The sequence below is a fragment of the Sorex araneus genome, chromosome 2 (genome assembly GCF_027595985.1).
Source record: "Sorex araneus isolate mSorAra2 chromosome 2, mSorAra2.pri, whole genome shotgun sequence".
In the NCBI taxonomy this organism is placed as follows: domain Eukaryota; kingdom Metazoa; phylum Chordata; class Mammalia; order Eulipotyphla; family Soricidae; genus Sorex; species Sorex araneus.
The window spans coordinates 104,855,793-104,874,936 of NC_073303.1; the positions used below are offsets into that span (position 1 = coordinate 104,855,793).

A 19,144-nucleotide genomic window follows, 5' to 3' on the forward strand; every position below is an offset into this window, starting at 1 on the left:
TTTTAACTTTGCTTGACCAGAATTTTTTATATTCTTTCTGGGGGTAAATGACATTCTGTTTACCTTCCAGATAGAAATTTATACATATATATAAAACTTTTATAACTTGTCCCAAAGATTCTGATACCCTCTTTGTACCATCTCTCCCTTTGAGGCTGACTAATTTATATCACGATTAAAATGTCTACTTGAACTGTATCTTAATGAACCTTTAATGGTCACCTACACTAGAGCCTCTATTCCTTTTCGTTATCCAAGTGTTTTGTTTCTTTCAAAAGATCTAACCAGTAAAGCTTACTTCGGTGACTTAGCAAATGGAATAAATTTCATAAACCTTATTAGAATACTTGGTGTTTCTTTCCTTTCTTTTCTTTTTTTTGCTTTTGGGACACACCTGGCAATGCACAGGGGTCACTCCTGATTCTGCACTCAGGAATTACCCCTGGTGGTCCTCAGGGGACCATATGGGATGCTGGAAATCGAACCTGGGTTGGCTGTGTCCAAGGCAAATGCCCTACTTGCTGTGCTATCATTCCAGCCCCAACTTGGCGTTTATTTCTGTGCTACATGGACCAGACCCAGTCCTTCATGCATCCAAGGCATGAACCTTTACCACTCAGCTACATTCCCCAATGCTTTTTGGTATTTCTGATGTTTGTATCCTAGGCTTTTTCCTGTCCTTCATAATTTTGATTTTCCTCTTTAGGCGAAGACATGCAATCCACAGTAGTGACTCTACTTCATCATCCTCTTCAGAAGATGAGCATTTTGAGAGGCATAGAAAAAGAAGCCGTAATAGAGCTATTAACAGGTATGTGTCATATTAATGCCATTTTAAGCCATCAGCTCTTATTTTCAAGTTGTGAGCAACCAAATAACTTGGGATTAGGTACAATTTAATATTAAAAAGTACACAGCAAAAAAAAAGTACACAGCAGGTTAACATATAAGCCAAAATGCTGTCTTCTTTAAAATATCTGCATTTGGAACTAATAACATATTTTCTTGGGTAACTATTATATAGTTTGGCTTGGAATACCCAAAATTTAGCAAAGTAGCTATTTTTATTTCATATTATTTCTGTTAATAGTAACACACTTCCCCAACCCTAATTTATGGGTCGTAAAGTGGTATTCATGGATAGGCCATACCAAGCAGTTCTTGTCAGACCTTGTGTTATAGATCAAAACCTGGCCTCCTGCATGCAAAGCCTATACTTTAGATCTTTGAGCCATCTCCCCAGTCCTAATAACACATTCTTATTGTAGTAAACTTAAAATAGAAGTACCTAATTTTATAGAATGTCTATATTAATGAATTAATTTGATTTTCAAAATAATTGTAAAATAGGACAAAGGAAAGATAAGGATTCCCATTTTACACATGTTGTCTGGTAAATGAAAAGTCCAGTGTTCAGATCCAGTAATATTCTTAGAGTAGAATGTTTGAGGTTTTTTTTAATGTTTGAAAAAGCAGTTGGGGGGTCGGAGAAACAGTACAACTGGTAGGGTGTTTGCCTTCCATGCAGTTGACCCAGGTTTGATCCCCAGCATACCATACTGCCAGGAATAATTCCTGAGTACAGAGCTGGAGTAACCCCAAAAGACCAAAATAAAACACACAAGAAAAAGCAGGTGGAAGATAATTGAAAGGATATGCAAATCAGTTATTCTTTGTTTTCTAAGTGAATTATCTGATCACATTAAATCTGTCCTCCAATTGTGGTGGCTACCCAGAAAAAAAAAAGAAAAGAAATACCCTTTAAAAAAGCTAATAATTTGTCCATCTAGATTTTGCAATTTGTTTTCTGTTTGGGGATCATGCCCAGCAATGCTCAGGGGTTACTCCTGCTTCGGTACTGCTTACCTACTATACTTCTTTGGCCCACTCTATTCATTTATTTTGCCTGGGGGCCACACCCAACAATGCTCAGGAGTCACTCCTGGCTCTGCACTTAGGGATCACTACTGGTGAACTTGGAGGAGCATACATGGTATTGGGGATCAAACCCAGATTGGCCACATACAAGGCAAATGCACTACCCACTGTATGACTTTTCCAGTCTCTTATTTTAAAACTTGTGATCAAAAATGTCTGTACTGTAACATGGAATTTGCAAAGGAAGGTTAAGTTGAAAAAGCAAGTTTAAATTTTATTTTATAATAGGTGCCTCCCACTAAATTTTCGAAGAGATGAATTAAGAGGAATTTATAAAGATCGAATAAAAATTGGAGCAAGCCTTGCTGATGTTGATCCAATGCAACTAGATTCTTCAGTGAGTACTGTCTTAGGATTTAGGTTTTTTGGTAAAGAGGCCTCATTTGGTGGTGCTCAAGGGCTACTCCTGGCTCTGTGCTGAGGAATACCCCCAAGCCATCCTGAGTGGATCATATGTAGTGCCAGAGATTCAAATTGGTGTTAGCATGATGTAGGACAAGGTCCTTAACCCCTGTACTATCTCTCTTCTCTTGTTTTAGTTTAGTTTGGAGGATAAAAAGGAAACCAGTGTTTTAATCAGAAACTCATCTTTCACCTTTTGTTGTTGTTGTTCTTTTTTTTTTTATTATTTATTTATTTATTTATTTTAATTTTATTGAATCACCATGTGGAGGGTTACATAGTTCTCAGGATTATGTCAGTTATACAATACTCAAACACCCTTCCCTTCACCAGTGCCCATCTTCCATCACCAACCCCCCCAGTATACCTGCCGCCCCCTCCCACCTCCCCAGTCCCCACCCTTGTAAGTGATGTTTCACTTCGTTTACGCTTTATCTCGATTACATTCCATGTTTCAACACACAACTCACTACCGTTGTTGGGGTTTCCCCCAAAAAGAAAAAGACAGTCCTATTGCCAAGGAGGCATTTGATAGTTCTCCATTGCTAAGAATATAGAGATATTAAGTCCCGCTGTTTGTTACATAACTTTTCTTTTTCCCCCTTGCCCCACACCACCGAGTTCACGCCTGTTTAGTAATCGCCACGCTGTCTGACAAAGGGAAAAAAACTGAAAAGGATGGTTATTTCCTGTCATCAGCAGGCATGGGGCTCTGGCTTAGTTGATAGTCTAGTAGAGTGTCTGCAAGCAGTTTCTGGAACCAAAGGTCTTGCGCTGGTATCGGCTCCGGCTCGAGATTCCACCAGCGTCCCACTGTTCCATGTACATAATTTTTCCCCTTATATCCCATTCCCACGCCACCAGGTCTGTTTGCTTAATGGACATCACACTATGGTTGACGCCACGCCGCATTTCTTCCCGAGAAAGAAGAATATTTCTTCTCAGCCAGCGTGGGGATATAGCTTAGTTCAGTCTAGAGAGATGGCTACCACTTTGATTGCCTTCAGTATTTCAGCAAAAGACTTACTATTCTTGTTAGGATCTCCCACAAAAGTCCGACCCATTAAAAAGGAACCATTACATATTGCTGATGCTAAGATGACATTAGGTCTCGCGGCCGCTGCCGTGCGGTTTTGGGTTTCTGTATAAAGTCCAGGGAAAGTACAACCAGAAATAACATCACTACAAACTTTTACCCTTTTATGGTGCTCATAAGATGGAGAAACCTAGAGAGAGTCTCGGCGTCTCCATTTTGCGCTCAGAAAGCCGCGGACCCTGCGCTGTGCTCAGGAGGAAGGGGTTGAGAGAGAGAGGTTAAAAGAATTGGGGGATGCCCGGTTTCCACTGTCTCAGCCCACCGTGGGTTCTCCGATCCCATGCCGGAATTAGTTCAGTGGGCTGCTTGGAGTCCAAGGGTGCTCCCTTGGGCTCTTCCATCATGCTCACTCCGCAGCAAGGTCCAAAGGGTGTTGTTCTTTTTTTAAAAAATACTGATGCTTATAATATTCATTTGTCTTTGTATGAATTGGGTATACTTTGAGAGTCATTGAGAATCATTTTATTATTGACTTGAAAACTAAATAATGTTAATATTTCTTTCTGATGCCAGGTACGATTTGATAGTGTTGGTGGTCTCTCTCATCATATTGCAGCTCTAAAAGAGATGGTGGTGTTCCCATTACTTTATCCAGAAGTCTTTGAAAAATTCAAAATTCAGCCTCCACGGTAACCTAATTACACATTAAACTTGTGTTACACTGCTATGTGTACTATGCTGCTCCTGTTCAGAAAAAATGATTCTTTGCTTGAGAATTATTTATGTTTACAGAAATTTATTTATACTTTTTCTTGAAATGCCTGAGAGATGGGAATTATTTTTCCTTCTGAATGTTTAATGTGAAATATGGTTTCAAAATTAATTTCCCATGAAAAGTATAATTTTCAGAGGCTTTTTATAAATTTAGAAAAAAAATTCCTCATGGATACTCTGCTTTTCATTTTTTAATTTTTGATTTAAATTTACTTCAAAATACTTTATGTACTTTGCTTTAAAATTACCCTGCAGTATTCAGGGATGATTCCTAGCAATGCTTATGGAACCATATGTGGGTTCTAATCTGGATCAGCCACATACATGCAAAGCACAGTACCCACTGTACTATTTCTCAGGCCTCTTAAAGATAAATTTTAATGAATTTTTTTAAATTAAATGCATATGATAGATTATACAGAAAAAATTATAATAGTCCTGTTTCAGTTTCCACTTTCAGTTGCATGCTTTAATATGCCAGGGATCAAACATAGGTCTCCTGGCATGCACTTTGCTATAAAGTCATTTTTCTGATTCTAGAACCAACTACTTTTAATAGCTTTAGCAGTTACCTGTACATATATAAATAATATGATTATACAGTGTATCTGTTTGTAGGATTTGAAGCCACACCTGGCGATGCTCAGGGGTTACTTCTGGCTCTGCATTCAGGAATTACTCCGAGAGGGGCTTTCGACCATATAGGATGCGAGAAATCGAACCTGGGTTGTCTGTGTGCAAGGCAAATGCCCTATCTTCTGTACTATTTCTCCAGCCCAGTTATACAGTATTTTTTAATTTCAAATGTAATATGATAAAGTAATTGGTTTGATTTCTCTTTCATTGTACGCTGCTTTTAAATATCTAATTGTTTTTAGTTACCTAAATAAAGTGCTTCTAAAACAAAAAATAAATAAATAAATAAAATTTTAAATGCAGTCCATAGATTTCTAACAGTTTGACTCTTGCTTTCCCTGCCTGCACATGCATATTTTTTGTTCATTTGCTCTAAATAGTTTATTCATGTTTATGTGTACATATAAAGTTGAATCAATTTTTAGCGTCTGCCTTATGAATCTATAAACATTTCTTATAGCTTAACCATTTTATTTATTTATTTATTTATTGCTTTTTGGGTCACACCTGGCGATGCACAGGGGTTACTCCTGGCTCATGCACTCAGGAATTCCTCCTGGTGGTGCTGGGGGACTATATGGGATGCTGGGAATCGAACCCAGGTCGGCCTCGTGCAAGGCAAATACCCTACCCACTGTGCTATCACTCCAGCCCCAGCTTACCCATTTTAGATTATGACTTTTTCTCTCTTTTATAACCTGCTCTCCAACATTAATACTTTCCTTTTTATGGTTTTTGTTTTGGTATTTAGTTTTATATGTACTAGTGTCACATGAAAGTTTTCACCAGCATGATAAAAACTCTTAAGTAAGGAGTTAAATAATAATATATTGACACTGTATTTTTCTAGATACATCTTCCTGGGACCTTTGTTTTCTTTGCTTTTCGGGTCACACCCAGCGATGCACAGAGGTTACTCTTGGCTCTACACTCAGGAATTACTCCTGGTGGTGCTGGGGGACCATATGGGATGCTGGGAACTGGACCCGGGACAGCCTTGTGCAAGGCAAACGCCCTACCCGCTGTGCTATCACTCCAGCCCCGGGGACCTTTGTTTTCTTGCATTCGTCTGTACTAATTGCTCATAGTTTTGTAGTGTGACTTAGTTTGGGGACTAAATTCCATCACTCTCTTCATGGGATTTCCTCTTTCAGTGCTGGTTCTGCTGAAACCTCCTTGTATCGCTTTGTTGCAGCACATTTTATGAGTATCCTGAGGAAAAGTGTTTGGGAGATTTGTTTCTTCTTCTCTTTTTCTAATCTACCTATCTGTGTATATATATGTTTTGTTTTTCTTTTCTTTTTTGCAGTCCCAGGGATTGAACCTAGGGCCCCTACATGCAAGGCAAGTGCTCTACCACTGAGCCACATCCCCATACTCCCCTTTTTTGGTTTTCATTTTGAGCCCCACATTCTATGTGTGGTTTTGTTGACACATATTCTGTTTGTCTTAATTTCCTCTTGCCATTCATTGTGCTTTACCTTTGTCATCTAAAATGTGTCTGGGAAAGTTTTGTTTTTGAAAAATGTTGGGCCATAGTGAGTGGTGCTTGAGCTCTCGGGTGGTTCCCTTCAGTTCTTGGGGAAGGATTGAACCCAGGGTTCTTGCTCTCATGCAGTTTAACCCTTTGAGCCTTTTTCCTGGTCCTAAAACAATTTTTTTTATCTGCCATGTTTCACTGAAAGTCAGTTTTGAACTTATTTTTGTTGTTTTTTTGTCCTTTTCTTCTAGTTATTATATTTTATTAACCTATTTTGAAGGATTAGTTCCTAATTCTCTACAGAGCTTTACTCTGTGAATTATCTTAAAAAGAAACATTGATTTAAATACATTTCTTAGTAAGTGACTTTTTTTTAAATTCATGCATCATATATAATTTTCAGTTAAATACTTAAAAAAGTTTAAGTCAGAAAGATGATTATAGTTTTAACTTATTTTTGTTTGGGAGTCACACTTGGCAGTGCTTATGGGTTGAGACCTTATGGGGTGGCAGGGAGCAAACCAAGGTTAGCCATGTGCAAGCTACCCTCTGTACTATATACATATGTATTATGTACTATATACTCCATCCTTATACCCCTAGCCCTAATGTTTAGTGTGTTTCATCCATCACGCAGGATATTTTTTTTTTCCTTTTTCTTTTTTTTGGTGGGGGTGGGGGAGGCCACTGGGCAATGCTCAGGGCTTACTCTGGCTTTGTGCTCAGAAATCACTCCAAGTGGGGCCCAGGGAATTATACCATGCTGCAAATTGAACTTGGTCTACTGCATGCAAGGCAAGTGTGCTGCCTACTATATTATCTCTCCGGTCTCCTTCCTCACCATTCTTAATTTATCATACTTGGTTTTCCAGAAGTGAAAACAAGGAATCTTCCTTAAATTATTAAAACTTAATCCTTGAAACTATTTCTACACTTTTGACATTTCCATTAAGAATCAGGGCATAACTCATTTTCTTTCTTTGGGTTTTTGAGTTATACCCAACAGAACCTAAGCACTACTCCCAGCTTTGTGATAAGGAGTTATGCCTGGCATGCTTGGGGGACCATATGTGGTGCTGGAGACTGAACCAAGGCTGCCTGCATGCAAAGCGTGTGCTCCAGCTTACTGAACCTTCTCTGGCCCTTCATTTTCTTAAAATTCTGTCAAAAGCAATCTGGAAACATGTGAAAATCTGAAACTTCATAGCAGTGATGACAAGCAAATGCTGTTTTGGTTTGGGGGGGATGGCCACACCCCGTGGTGCTCAGGAGTTACCTCTGTGGTGCTCAGGGTGACTATATGTGATTCTGGGATTTGAACCAGGATCAGCCGCATGCAAGATGTGTTAAACCCTGTACTCTCTTTGGCCCCACAAAATACTGTTTTATTTGCACTCTTAATCCCTGCCATTAAACCATTTTTAAGTTTTATCTTGCACCTCTTTAATATTTCCATCATATTTCCTTGTGAACTTTCTGCTGTTATGTTACTGACAAACATTAAGAATCTATGAATTGTAGGTGAAATCTACTATTTCCCCCCCCCCCATATTACAAAAATAAACTGTCAGATATAATCTGGATGCCTTCTCTTTTCAAGAATGCCTTCTCTGCAAGGCCAGGTGATAATGGTGAGTATGATGAATGAATGAACAAGTGGATTAAAGAAAAATATTTTCCCCTTTAATTATTTTTGTTGCTATGATGAGTGATGGTCACACACTTGGTTATGGTGTGCCAGAGATTGTATATTGCCGTGTCAGTGTATCCAGGACTGCAATGCCTCCAGGAGTGCACTCAGTAATATGGGGCCATTCCAGCAATCAAACTGTAGTCTCTACCACTGAACCACATTTCCTGCGCATCAAGGAAATAGTTTTTGAATAAAGTTTTTCAGTTAGTTTTAATATTTTGTAATATTATTCTAAGCAGTGCTTTGTGGATTCAACAGTATTTCAGTTTTGTTCTTGTATGTTCATTAAGTGTGTTATTAAAACGTTTCTAATTTTGTTTTCAGTTTACTTTTGAATATACTCTAATTAATACTTTTTATTTTACAGAGGTTGTTTATTTTATGGTCCACCTGGAACAGGAAAAACTCTGGTTGCTAGAGCTCTTGCTAATGAGTGCAGTCAGGGAGATAAGAGAGTAGCATTTTTCATGAGGAAAGGTGCTGATTGTCTCAGTAAATGGGTAGGAGAATCTGAAAGACAGCTACGACTGCTGTTTGATCAGGTATGCTATTTACTTTTACCTATATATATTTCTTAGTTGTGAATTTAAATATATAAGGATTAACTAAATCTTTAACTTTTCATTAAAAAAATTTAAATGAAATCAAATTTTCTTGAGTAGTATGTCAAGAAATCTCAGGCTTAACAATGGAAAGTTTTTAGTTGGCTTTCTGCCTCAGGAGAGAGTATTAGCCTCACATATGAGACAACCGTAGTGAGCTATATCTCAGCAAAACAAGGTAAAGATTAGTTGAGCCAGGGTTAATAGATCAGTAATAGAACGCTTGCCTTAGATATATGAGGCCTATATTCCTCATAATTCCCTTCCCCCATCAAATAGCAGGCCCCAAATTATTTATTTTCTATTGTTTCTTATGAATAATTTGCTAAAAATGATCAAAAAAGGTTTCCTTAGAAGTGTATGAAGATTGTTGTATCTCACTAGGGAACCATTATGCCCTTGCATAAGAGATTACTAACAAGTGTTACAGGTTAAGCCTTGTGTGTTAATATTTCCTTAATTGAGATTGGTTGCCTTCTACTTTATATCCCATCTAGTGTTGTGTGCTACTCTGGGTATATCAGTGGTATAGAGTTTGAGAGGTTGCATGGTTGCATGCTGCACACTCTAGGAATTCTAAAATTTTGAATGGGGTTAAAGTTTTAACTGTATGGTGACTATGGGATCTGAAAGCATCTCTGAAGCTTGATCTCTTTCAAAATTAATTTCTCTGGATCATGGCCAGCTAATGAGTTTATTTGGTGTCAGAGGCAGTTCATGGGTGTGACTGCCAAGCTCCCAGAAGAACAGGGAGATGGGGGGAGGTAGCCCATCCCTAACTCCATGAGAGCCTGGAGATTTCAGTCAAAACTTGCATACTGAAGTTTTTTAGCAGGTCAGTTTCTGGATGAGGCTTGTCTGAAGTGGTGGAGTCTGGCCTTGAGCATGATGGTGATTATGGAGTGTAGAGGTTTTCAGTTGTTGGGGCTTTGTTAGGGTGGGTGGTGGGCTCACCTGCTCCCCCTCAGGTTTGCCCTGGATGAGACTTAGACTGGCATGGGGTATAGAGCATCTCTGCAGCTTTTTTTTTTTATCTCTTTAAAGATGTATTTGTCCACCGTTGATCTTTAACTAGTTATATTTTACGTATCAATAACTACCTGAAATCTAATGCCTGTAACCCAAAGGAGTATGTATGTTTCCAGATGAAAATGCCAATAAAAATTAAATTGGATGGTTTGATTTTGGGAGGGTGTTTTTTGGAATGGAACCCAGAGCCTCACATTTGAAGGCAAATGCTCTACTACTGAGTCACATCCCTGACACAGAATATACTTTTTAGGGCCAGAGAGATAATACAGTGGGGGAGGCACTTGCCTCGCATGCAGCTAATACGAGTTTAGTCCTTGGCACCACATACTGGTGCCAAAAAAATATTCTTTTTTTTTTTAACCAAAGGAAAATATTTTATTAAATTAGAATGGGGATAACTTAAACTGAGAGATTATAAAAAAGTTTACTTTAACATAAAAATCAAAACTTTCTCAACTGCTTGAGAAATTATATACAAAGTTATAAGACAAATAATTGCAATAAGATAATCATTTTTGACTGACAGAAAATTACTAGGGATGTATTTTATATTACTACATGCAGCATTTAATTCCTTACAATATCTTATTATGAGATGAGTTATTATTTGTACTTTTGCAAAAACAGTTGCAAAAACCCAAGTATTTTGGGAAGAGCCAGTTAAAAATATTTCACTAAAATTGTTCAACTAGTAAGTCAAAAAGCTGAGAAATATAAATAAGCTTTCATTCCAAATCCCATTTTTGTAATAGATGTATGCTACACTACCTCCTTAATGGCACATATACAAAGGAAACTGCACAATAGTCAAAGCAATAATATCCAAAAAATATTCTTGAATTTGCATTTAGGTTCATAAGTCATAAACTCAAGAGCAAGTGAGAATAAAAATGGGTTAAAATGGTTTATGTTAAATATGCATGCTTGAAGATTTTCATGACAAATGTGAATTGTAATCAATGAATTTCCCTTCTAGGCATATCAGATGCGCCCATCAATTATTTTCTTTGATGAAATCGATGGTCTGGCACCAGTACGATCAAGCAGACAAGATCAGATTCACAGGTAAGACTTGCTTGCCCATGCTTTATTTTGTATTGCTTGTTGTGAATAGCATAAGATGTTGTACAGCCTCAAGAGCAGCCTCACACTCTTGGAATTCTAAAATTTTAGATAATTAAAGTCTGGGGAAATCTGCAGAGTTGCTGGGTTCTGAGAGTTCTTTTGTGTGTCTCTAGATCATGGTCGTTAAGGAGTTTAAATAGCAGACAGAGGCAGTTCGTGGGCATGACCTACAGGGCTCCGTAGGGACAAGGAGATGAGAAGGACTGGCCCATCCCCTATCTCTTGAGGCCTGAGTTTGCCATCATTGAACTTATGTAGGGCACTTCTCATTAGGTTCTGGAAGTTGGCAGCCACCAAGATCCTTAGGGGGCAGGTAGAGGGACGATGCTGGCTCCCGTCTGAGGCACCCCTGTGAAATCAGCCTGGCTTAAAGTGTGGAGGCATCTTTGCAGCAGGCTGCTCTGTTCAGAGATTCTTCTCTGTGTCTGGAGCAAGACAGAATTTATTTAACTTATTTTTTCTCTTTTTGGGTCACACCCAGCGGATGCTCAGGGGTTACTCCTGGCTCTACACTCAGGAGTTACTCCTGGCAGTGCTGGGGGCACCACATGGGATGCCAGGGATTGAACCCAGGTTGGCTGCATGCAAGGCAGACACCCTACCCGCTGTACTATTGCTCCACCATTGATTTGCTTTTTTACCATCAAACAGTATTTATTGTATCAGTAACTTTCTTTGATTTACTGGTATTATATAATTTCCTTTGTTTCTCTAAAATACAAAATTTTGTGGCAAAAATAGTTGTGTCTGTACATATTCTAACAGCAAACATGCATGTTTTTATTTATAATACATTGACAGCTATGCTTTATTTACTCACAGCTATGCTGTAAGAGAAAGCATACTTAATATTTCTGTTACTTTATGATAAAGTAATTGAGTTCTTGTTCATATTTTGGAACAGTTCTAAGAGACTGGAAAAATTTTAGGAAAAATTAATTTTAGGAAGCTCATGCCATCTCAAAGGGAGATTTTAGTACGCACATTTTCTTTTTCATTTTAATCAGGCTTTTAAAATCTGACAATGTAAACACTTGTTATTAATTAAGCTTTTTAAAGACGTTAACATAGGAGGCTGGAGAGATACAGTGGGTAGGTCATTTGCCTTGCATGCAGTGGATCCAGGTTCAGTTTCTGGCATACCATATGTCCCCCAAGTATTTCCAGGAGTAGTTGCTGAGTGCAGAGCCACAAGTGACCCCTGAGCTTTGATGGTATGTCTTTCCCCCCAAAATAATAAAGCAGTACATTGGATATTGGACTGGAGCTATTGCACAGCAGGTAGGTCGTTTGCCTTGCATTCGGGCAACCTGGGTTCGATTCCTTTGTCCCTCTTGGAGAGCCTGGCAAGCTACCAAGAGTATCTCGCCACACAGCAGAGCCTGGTAAGCTACTCATGGTGTATTCAATATGCCAAAAACAGTAACAACAGTCTCACAATGGAGACTTTACTGGTGCCTGCTTGAGCAAATCGATGAACAACAGCACTACGGTGCTATATTGAATATTATTAAGTATTTTTTTTTCTATTTGGGTCACACCCAGCGGTGCACAGGGGTTACTCCTGGCTTGTACACTAAGGAATTACTCCTAGTGGTGCTCAGGGAACCATATGGGATGCTGGGAATCGAACCCGGGTGGGTTGTGTGCAACCTACCTGCTATGCTATCATTCTAGCCCCTATTAATATTTTTTAATCTTATTGTTAGTATTGATTTTGTAGGATAATGTGAAATACAGTATTTATGTGAACACTGAGAAATAAGATGTGTAGCCCAAATGCAAATTAAATTAGAAGCTTAATATTTTTATGTTGATTTGTATATAATAGTATGAATTTATTAAATGTGAGATTATTTTCCAATTTTCTTTGTTTTTTGGGCTGGAAAGAAGATTCTTGGCACTGTACATGGTCCCCCAACCATCCCTGAGCACAGGGACAGGAGTAAGTCTTGAGCACAACTGAGACCAAATAAAAGAAGTAGGATTTCCTAGTTTTGGGCTAAAAACTATGAATTCAGTAGCTAAGCACTTGATATCTTCTGTAGCATGCTATCCCAAATAACTTAGCCTCCAAATAAAAGCTTTTAGATCTAACTGCTATTTTACTGGAAATACTAGACAGGACAAGTTCCAGTTACCTGGAAGCAGTCAGCCCAATCCAAGATGTTCGAAGGAAATTCTAGAACACATAAGACCCAGTTACTCCAACAAAGAAACAATATGGAGGGGAAAAAATAAATGAGGGAGGTACAGCAGGAACTGTTAGAGATCTGAAGGGCACTGTATCAAATCCTGACTTGAACAAGATTTGAGATTTTGAATAAAATGATACATTGAATCAGGAGAAATTGGGTGGTCTTTATGGGAATTTGGGTGGAGGAGAGGGGTGACTTCACCGAGAAATACTAATGACCTATTTCTGGCTCTGTGCTAGAGTGACCTTTGGCTATGTTTTGGTGCCCACATGTGCTGTGGATAGAACCCAGGGAACATGCTTTAACTCAGTACTATCTCTTTGGACCCTTTATTGTGGGATTGTTTATCCATGAAGTTGTGCATTATTCCTTCAAATCTGAATGAGAGTATAGCCGGGTAAAGTATTTTTGATGAGATACTCATTTCATTGAGTTTTTTCACTATATCAACTATATCTTTGGGCCCGGAGGGTTTCCTCTGATAAGTCTGCTATAAATCTGAGGGATGCTTCTTTGTAATTTCCTTCTTTGATCTTGATCCTTGCAGTATTGTGTCTCTATGGTATTTGTTGTTCTGATTATATCTTAGAGTCTTTTTATTAGGGTCTCTTTTTTTTGGGGGGGGGTCACACCTGGTGATGCTCAGGGGTTACTCCTGGCTCTGCACTCAGGAATCACTCCTGATGGTGCTCAGGGGACTCCTGGGATGCTGGGAATTGAACCCGGTCAGCTGCGTGCAGCAGACGCCCTACCCGCTGTGCTATCGCTCCAGCCCCTAGGGTCTCTTTTCGCTGTTTACCTTCGGGCTTCTTGGATCTGGATGCCTGCATTCTGCAGCTCTGGGAACATTTCAGCAATGGTGTCTTTAACTGTTACTACCTCATTGGGGTTGCCTCTCTGTCCTTCTGGGACTGCAGTGTTAGAGATTGAACCCAAGCCTCCTTCATGGAAAGCATGTGCTCCAGCCTATTGAGCTATTCCCCTGTCCCTATAAGTTTTTCATTAGTGATGGAGTCTTTAAATGGGGGTGCAAAGACCCCTTCTGATGATTTTCAGCAAATTGGGACAATCCTAGGGCCCAAAGATGTGCTGTGTGAACTTTGAGGTGCCAAGAATTATTTGGACCACCATGGCTTGGAGCCTCCAAGGCTGCATCCAATGATGCTTGGAGGATCGTAGTGTGCCATATAAGACACTGGAGAGGGGCACATGGCAGGCATGTGCCTGAACCCCTGTTCTATCTCTCCAGCCGTCTATAAGTATATTGGAGTTAGTAGAATGCTGAGGAAATTTGTTCATTATACTTAACATGGAATATTACCAAAAGAAGAAATATTTAATATCCATATGATTTTTTTTTCTCTTTCTAAAATTTAGTTCTATAGTTTCCACTCTTCTGGCACTTATGGATGGATTGGATAGCAGAGGAGAAATTGTTGTCATTGGTGCTACCAACAGACTGGATTCTATTGATCCTGCTTTACGAAGACCTGGTCGCTTTGACAGAGAATTCCTTTTCAGCCTCCCTGATAAAGATGTAAGAATTTAATGTCATTGAATTTTTCTCCCGAGGGTGGTCTTCACCAATAGTTCTTGATACCCTAGAGACCATTCACATAGATACTCAAACTGTGGTATGGGCCTGGATGTTAGTCTTGGGCCCAGTGATTTGGTGTTACTCAAGCTAAATGTTGCAGGGACCCGGGAGAGCTATATCTGAAACTGCTTCTAGGGCCTGATGTTTCCAAGAGATTGAACTCAAGGCCTTGCACATGCAAGATATGTATTCCAGCCTGTCATCAAAATTTCAACAAAATACACTTATCATTAACAAGTCTTGGTAAAGTAAGAATTGGAAGATTTGAAGTTTATATGTATTGAAGCTAGGTTATGTGATTTATGTGCAAACATGTAATCTGTGTGTTTTACGGATGCATTAAAGAAAGGGATTTTTAAATTTTATTTTTAAAATGTCTCCATATACAAATTTTTAAAATTATTTTAGTGGAGTATATTCTCTTTGTTTTGTTTTGGGTCACACCCAGCGATACACAGGGATTATCCTGGCTCATGCACTCAGGAATTACTCCTGGCGGTGCTCAGGGAATGATATGGAATGCAGGAATTGAACCCGGGTTGGCCGCGTGCAAGACAAACGCCCTGCCCTCTGTGCTATCGCTTCAGCCCCTATACTCTGATGTTAACATTAGGAATATATTTTGCTTTGGAACACATGGCCTAATGAATAGTTTTGTCCTGGTTTGGGGTTTTTGTTTGATTTGGTTTTTTTACACCACAGCCAGTGATGCTTGAAGAGAGCAACTCTTTTGGTTTGTTGGGGCTTTTTGTTTGTTTTTTGTTTTGGGGCTCACATTCGGTTATGTTCATGAGTTTCTTCTAGCTCTGCACTCAGGAATCATTCCTGGTGGTGCTCAGGGGGCCATATGGGGTACTGGGGATGCAACCCAGGTTGTCTGCATGCAAGGCATGCCTTACTGGTTGTACTATTGCTCTGGCCCAGAAGAAGGCTACTCTTGACGCATTGCTCCAGGGGTCAGTCCTTAGCAGTTTTTGGTGGGGACCATTAGGTACGATGACCAAAATCATGACTTCTGTGTACCCCAGCTTTTTGAGCTATCTGCTTGACTTTCTTTTCAATGCTTGGGCTATGCCAAATGATGTTCAGAGTTCACTCCTGATTTTTGGTTAGGGGTCACTTCTGATAGTGTTTGGGAGGAACCAGGCAGTGTTGGTGCTCAAACTTAGGTACCTGAATGGAGAGTGTGCATTTCAGTCCTTTTAATCACATCCCCAGACATGAATTGTTAGCCTTTTTGCAGATAGCATGATAAAAAAAAAACATAATTTAAGACCTCTTACTATATATTTTAAATGTATTTCCTGCTCTCTTTCTTGTCCCTCCGTTATAGTTGATGTTATTGCACACACACCTAACTTGTACGTTTTTAGCTGTGGTGTTCACTGGGACTTACATACCAGCTTACAGTGATTGCACTCATCCATGCACTCACTAAAATTTGCGCTCCTTAATTGTGGTGTTTCCAGATATCCTTTGCTGGCAATCTTAGTTAAGGTATGCAAGTTGTGCTTGTAATGCAGTTACATATGCTCACGAGAGGTCCCACTTCCTAGACACAGTGTGCACACATACTTTTAGTTGTGGTATGACTGGAAATTATCTGCCATCTAGAATGGTATTCAGCAGGGCAGCCAGAATGTGCTCAGCACATGAAGGACACCAGGGATTTGAATTTAAGATGATATGCTTGCAAGATAGGCACTCTTAAGCCCCTGTTTTGTTCCTCTGAACCCAAAACCTCTTATCGAATGAGGAATTATGTATAAAGCTATGAGTACTTTAGTTTTAGGCCATACCTGGTAATGCTAGGGAACATTTAGTGCCAGGAATCTAATGTAGATCTCCCACATGCAAAGCATGTACTCCAGCTACTAGAGCTATCTTCCCTACCCTGTCAGTACTCTTTTTTTTTCTTTCTTTCTTTCTTTCTTTCTTTCTTTCTTTCTTTCTTTCTTTCTTTCTTTCTTTCTTTCTTTCTTTCTTTCTTTCTTTTCTTTCTTTCTTTCTTGTCACACCCAGCAATTACTCCTGGTAGGTCTGGGAATCTAGTGCATGCAAGGCAAGCACCCTACCTACTGTACTCTTCTCTCCAGCCCAATAAATGACCTTAAAAACTATTAGAACAGGGGCTGGAGTGATAGCACAGCGGGTAGGGCGATTGCCTTGCACGTGGCGGACCCAGGTTCGATTCCCAGCATCCCATACAGTCCCTCGAACACTACCAGGAGTAATTCCTGAGTGCAGAGCCAGGAGTAACCCCTAAGCATTGCCAGGTGTGACCCAAAAAAGCAAAAAAAACACCAAACTGTTAGAACAGTAATTTTATTCACATTTATAATGAATAGGGGTTGAGTGTTTTTCTTTTTTTATTAGTGAATCACCGTGAGGTAGTTACAGATTTACACATTTTCATGCTTGTGTTTCCGTCATACAATGCTCAAGAACCCATCCCTCCACCAGTGCCTATTCTCAACCACCGATGATCCTAGTATCCATCCCATCCCCCACTCCATCCCCCCCCCCCCCCGCCACCTCTGTGGCAGGGCATTCCCTTTTGTTCTCTTTCTCCTTTTGGGTGTTGTGGTTTTCAGTAGGGGTATTGAGTGGCCATCACGTTCAGTCTCTAGTCTACTTTGAGCACACATCTCCCTTCCCGAGCAGGTCCTCTAACCACATTTTACTTGGTGTTCCCTTCTCTATCTGAGCTGCCTTTTCCCCCAGCATGTGAGGCCGGCTTCCAAGCCATGGAGCAAATCTCCTGGTACTTATTTCTACTATTCTTGGGTGTTAGTCTCCTATTCTGTTATTTTATATTCCACAGATGAGCGCAATCTTTCTATGTCTGTCTCTCTCTTTCTGACTCATTTCACTTAGCATGATACTTTCCATGTTGATCCACTTATATGCAAGTTCATGACTTCATCTTTTCAACAGCTGCATAGTATTCCATTGTATAGATATACCAAAGTTTCTTTAACCAGTCATTTGTTCTCGGGCACTCAGGTTTTTTCCAGATTCTGGCTATTGTAAACAGTGCTGAGATGATCATATAAGTGCAGATGTCATTTTAACTATACTTTTTTGCTTCTCCGGGATATATTCCCAGAAGTGGTATTGCTGGATCAAATGGGAGCTCAATTTCTAATTTTTTGAGAAGCGTCCATATTGTTTTCCAAAAGGGCTGAATCAGTCGGCATTCCCGCTAGTAGTGTACAAGGGTCTCTTTCTCCCCACATCCACGCCAACAGTGGTTGCTTTTGTTCTTTTGGATGTATGCCACTTTCTGTGGTGTGAGGTGGTATCTCATAGTTGTTTTGATCTGCATCTTCTTGATGATTAGTGTTGCAGACGATTTTTTCATGTGCCTTTTGGCCATTCATATCTCTTCCTTGAGAAAGTTTCTGTTCATTTCTTCACCCCATTTTCTGATGGAGTTGGATGTTTTCTTGTAGAGTTCAACCAGTGCCTTATATACCCTTGATATCAACCCCTTATCAGATGGGTATTGGGTGAATATCCTTTTCCATTCTGTAGATTGTCTTTGTATTCTGGTCACTGTATTTTTTGCGGTGCAGAAGCTTCTTAGTTTAATTTAGTCCCATTTGTTTATCTCTGTTTCCATTTGGTTGACCAGTTGTGGGTCATCTTCGATGTACCTTATGGATTGTGGTCTGATGTTGAGGTCTTTAATCCATTTTGATCTGACTTTTGTGCATGGTGTCAGGTCGAGGTCTAAGCCCATTCTTTTGCATGTGGTTGTCCAGTTATGCCAGCACCATTTGTTAAAGATGCTTTCCTTGCTCCACTTCACATCTCTTGCTCCCTTATCAAATATTAGATGATCATACATTTGAGGTTGTGTGTAGGGATATTCCGCCCTGTTCCATTGGTCTTAGGCTCTGCCTTTGTTCCAGTACCATGTTGTTTTAATTGTTACCGCTTTGTAGTAGTTTGAGGTTGGGGAGGTTGATGCCTCCCATCATCTTTTTCCCAAGAATTGTTTTAGCTATCCGTGGGCGTTTGTTGTTCCATATGAATTTCAGGATTGCTTGATCCGTTTCTTTGAAGAATGACATGGGTATCCTTATAGGGATCGCGTTAAATCTGTATAATGCTTTGGGGAGTATTGCCATTTTGACAATGTTGATTCTCCCTATCCATGAGCAGGGGATATGTTTCCATTTCTTCATGTCCTGTTTTATTTCATGGAGTAGCATTTTCTAGTTTTCTTTGTAGAGGTTATTTACTTCCTTAGTTAAGCTGATTCTGAGGTACTTGATTTTCTGGGGCACAATTGTGAACGGGATTGTTTTTTTCATGTCCCTTTCCTCTGTCTCATTGTTTGCACATAGGAAGGCCATGGACTTTTGGGTATTGATTTTATAGCCTGCAACTTTACTGTACAAGTCTATTGTTTCTAAGAGTTTCTTAGTAGAGGCTTTAGACTTCTCTAGATATAGTATCATATCATGTGAATAGTGAGGGTTTGATTTCTTTCTTTCCTATCTGGATTTCCTTAATATCTTTTTCTTGCCTAATAGCTATTGCAGGTACTTCCAGTACTATATTGAACAGCAGTGGTGAAAGTGGGCATCCTTGTCTTGTCCCTGATCTTAGAGGAAAAGCCC

General features: G+C 39.6%; 1 protein-coding gene across 1 annotated transcript in view; it reads left to right on the forward strand.

Moving 5' to 3' along the window:
• The window catches only part of ATAD2 (ATPase family AAA domain containing 2), a 73,770-nt gene that overhangs the window by 25,425 nt on the left and 29,201 nt on the right, over positions 1-19,144 (forward strand). Inside the window, exons 9-14 of the mRNA XM_004607761.3 lie at positions 707-811; positions 2,167-2,275; positions 3,950-4,065; positions 8,327-8,501; positions 10,570-10,658; positions 14,294-14,453. Of these exons, the coding sequence (XP_004607818.2) occupies positions 707-811; positions 2,167-2,275; positions 3,950-4,065; positions 8,327-8,501; positions 10,570-10,658; positions 14,294-14,453 (754 nt within the window). The remainder of the gene's footprint in view (positions 1-706; positions 812-2,166; positions 2,276-3,949; positions 4,066-8,326; positions 8,502-10,569; positions 10,659-14,293; positions 14,454-19,144) is intronic.